Source organism: Bactrocera neohumeralis, chromosome 6, assembly GCF_024586455.1.
Source record: "Bactrocera neohumeralis isolate Rockhampton chromosome 6, APGP_CSIRO_Bneo_wtdbg2-racon-allhic-juicebox.fasta_v2, whole genome shotgun sequence".
Taxonomy (NCBI): Eukaryota; Metazoa; Arthropoda; class Insecta; order Diptera; family Tephritidae; genus Bactrocera; species Bactrocera neohumeralis.
Genome location: NC_065923.1, coordinates 72,846,223 through 72,848,739, shown reverse-complemented (window position 1 = coordinate 72,848,739; position 2,517 = coordinate 72,846,223). Strand labels below are relative to the sequence as shown.

Below are 2,517 nucleotides of genomic sequence, written 5' to 3'. Positions count from 1 at the left end.
GTTGTCGCAAGCTTACATGTTGTTGCTGTTGTTATTGTAGGTAGGTGATTATTTCAAATGACGCTTGTTGTAGCGTTATTATGTGCATTGTTGTTGTTGTCATTTGTTTGTTTGAACTTATTTATTATTGCACCTACAATGTGTTGTTGTGAGCCGGTTCACTACTTTGTATTTGTAATAGCTGTTTAACGCGCGTTTGTTGTTATTATTTGCGTGTTGTTGTAGCTGATATATATTTACGCTTGAGCAGTATATTAGCTTGCTGCTATTGATTTTGTTTTTGTAGTGTTTAGTGAATTTATTAAATATTGTATTGTTTGTTTTTATTGTTAGGCGCTTTTTACGAAATTTTTATACATTTGATTGCCAATGGTTGTCAACAACGCTTACAAAACTAAAAGTAAAGAGGATGAGCCGAACAGTGTTCAAATTCAAATGCAATATTCATATGTAAATTTGGTTTTCGAAAATGCTCCGACCGCCAGCAGCATCGCCGCGCGGCGCGTTCTCACAAATTTCGACAAGTTCGTTGCTTCAGTCTTCGGTGCCGCTTCGACGCGTCTGGCAGGCGTTTAATGACGCTCATTTGCTGAATTAACTTAAAAGCGTAGAAACACATTTTGACAAGCAAATAGTTCAATTATAATTGAAAGCAAGTAAGCGACCGGAAATAAACAGCTTAGAACGCCGCAACGCAAAACAAAAAAAAAAAAAGAAAATACGGGAACGACATTAAGTGTACTAACAGCAGCTATTCTTCAAAGAGTAGACAAACAACAGCGTAGCAGCGAACATACAACAAAAGCGACAACTAATTAAGTCAAATAATCCAATCAGCAAAGCAGACATTGCGCATTAAACTAAACAAGAACGAACGCGTCGCCTCACCGCGCCGCGTCTTACAACGCATTAAATTCTCTACCACTCCGCGTTAACCGCTGCGCCACGCGCGCTAATATTCTCAATAAAAAAATGTGCAAAACGCCCAGTTCACGTCTGCTGTTGCGGCTCATAACCGATGTTGTGATTTTAATTGCGCTCTGCTGCGTCGCGCTCATTGCGCTGCCCAAACTATTGCCCACCACACGCCGCGGCTTCTTCTGCAGCGACGCAACGCTGCGCTACCCTTACACCGCTTCGCTGCTTAGTCGCGTACACATTACCATTGCGGTGATCGCCTTACCCGCTGCCATTATGTTGGTGGTGGAGATGTTGTGGGCGGCCGTGCGCGCTTCAGGCAAATCCGAGACGAGCGCGCGCACGAAGCGCGCTGGCGTGCAGCAATTTGTATTCGTTGGCGTCAACATACCGACCTTCGTGAGCGAGTGCTACAAGATTGTTGGCATCTATTTCTTTGGTTTGGCGCTCGTGCTGATAGCTGCGCGCGCTACGAAAAACTTTGTCGGTCGCTTGCGCCCTTATTTCTTTGACGTCTGCCAGCCGCAGTTGCTGGAGACGCTGGGCGGTGGTTTGGCTTGTGAGCGGCTTGAAGCGCCGTATGCGCAAAACGTCACCAGGGGTTATATTGAGGACTATGAGTGTTATGAGTTGGCCGCCTCGGCGGAGTTGTTGGCTATGGCGCGGCAATCCTTCCCCAGCAGCTACACAGCTACGGTCTTTTATGCCATGTGCTTTATTGTGTTTTATCTGCAAGCGCGTTTGGCTGCGCGCGCGCTACTGGTGTTGAGAACTTTGTTGCAATTCGGTTTGCTGATTTTGGCCGCGCTGGTCGCAATTGAGCGTTTCTATACGCACCAGAATCATGCGACCGACTTATTGGCGGGTGCGGGCTTGGGCTTTTTTGTGGCAGCCTTTAACACAGTGGCCGTGGCAGATGTCTTCAAGAGTTTGCCTGTGAAAAAACGCAAGCCACGCGACGATGCTACGCGCATTTATGGATACTATGGTGTTAATCGCATTGCGAAATATTATTGATGAATTTAGGTTTATTAATGCTTTGTTAATTTAAGTTGGCTATGAAAATTATTGTAAAATATTTAACTTATGTTATAAGAAGTTTATATTTTTGCAGTCAATAAAAATATTGAAAAATGTAAACACTTTTATTTATTTATTTTGTAGTATTAAGGAAAATTATATGGCTTTAAATTAAGCTCCAAAAAAATGTATTGAGAAATTTAATTTTCAAAAATATCAATTGAAATACAAACAAAACATTATGGCTACAAACGCACAGTAGGACAAAATATGAAAACTACGAACAATTGGGCTCTTCAGTTTCTTTACTACCGTAGAACTATTTCGGAAACTAGGCAAAAATGACGTATGACGAAAAAAAAAATTATTTTTATTTATTTTTCCATTTAACAAAATTTAAATTTTTTATAACATCAAGAATGAAAACTCGTGAGAAATAATAAAATTGTAGTGGGACGAAATGTAAAATTTTTGTACAAAAAAAAATTAAGTTTCTTTATTTTAAGATAGGCTAAAACTATTTCACACAACCGATAATGGAATATAGTGAAAAATGCTGAATGCACAGTGGGACGAAAT

The 2,517-nt window shown here is 41.0% G+C and overlaps 1 protein-coding gene across 1 annotated transcript; it reads left to right on the top strand.

Moving 5' to 3' along the window:
- Nucleotides 1–237: 237 nt before the first annotated feature.
- LOC126762438 (putative phosphatidate phosphatase) lies at nt 238–1,969 on the top strand. Its single transcript, XM_050479171.1, has one exon. The coding sequence runs from the start codon at nt 973–975 to the stop codon at nt 1,933–1,935; it is 963 nt and encodes a 320-aa protein (XP_050335128.1). The 5' UTR covers nt 238–972; the 3' UTR covers nt 1,936–1,969.
- The last annotated feature ends 548 nt before the right edge of the window (nt 1,970–2,517 follow it).

Excerpts from the sequence above, each read along its gene's own strand:
- LOC126762438 (XM_050479171.1), top strand. The coding sequence starts at position 973 with ATGTGCAAAACGCCCAGTTCACGTCTGCTGTTGCGGCTCATAACCGAT.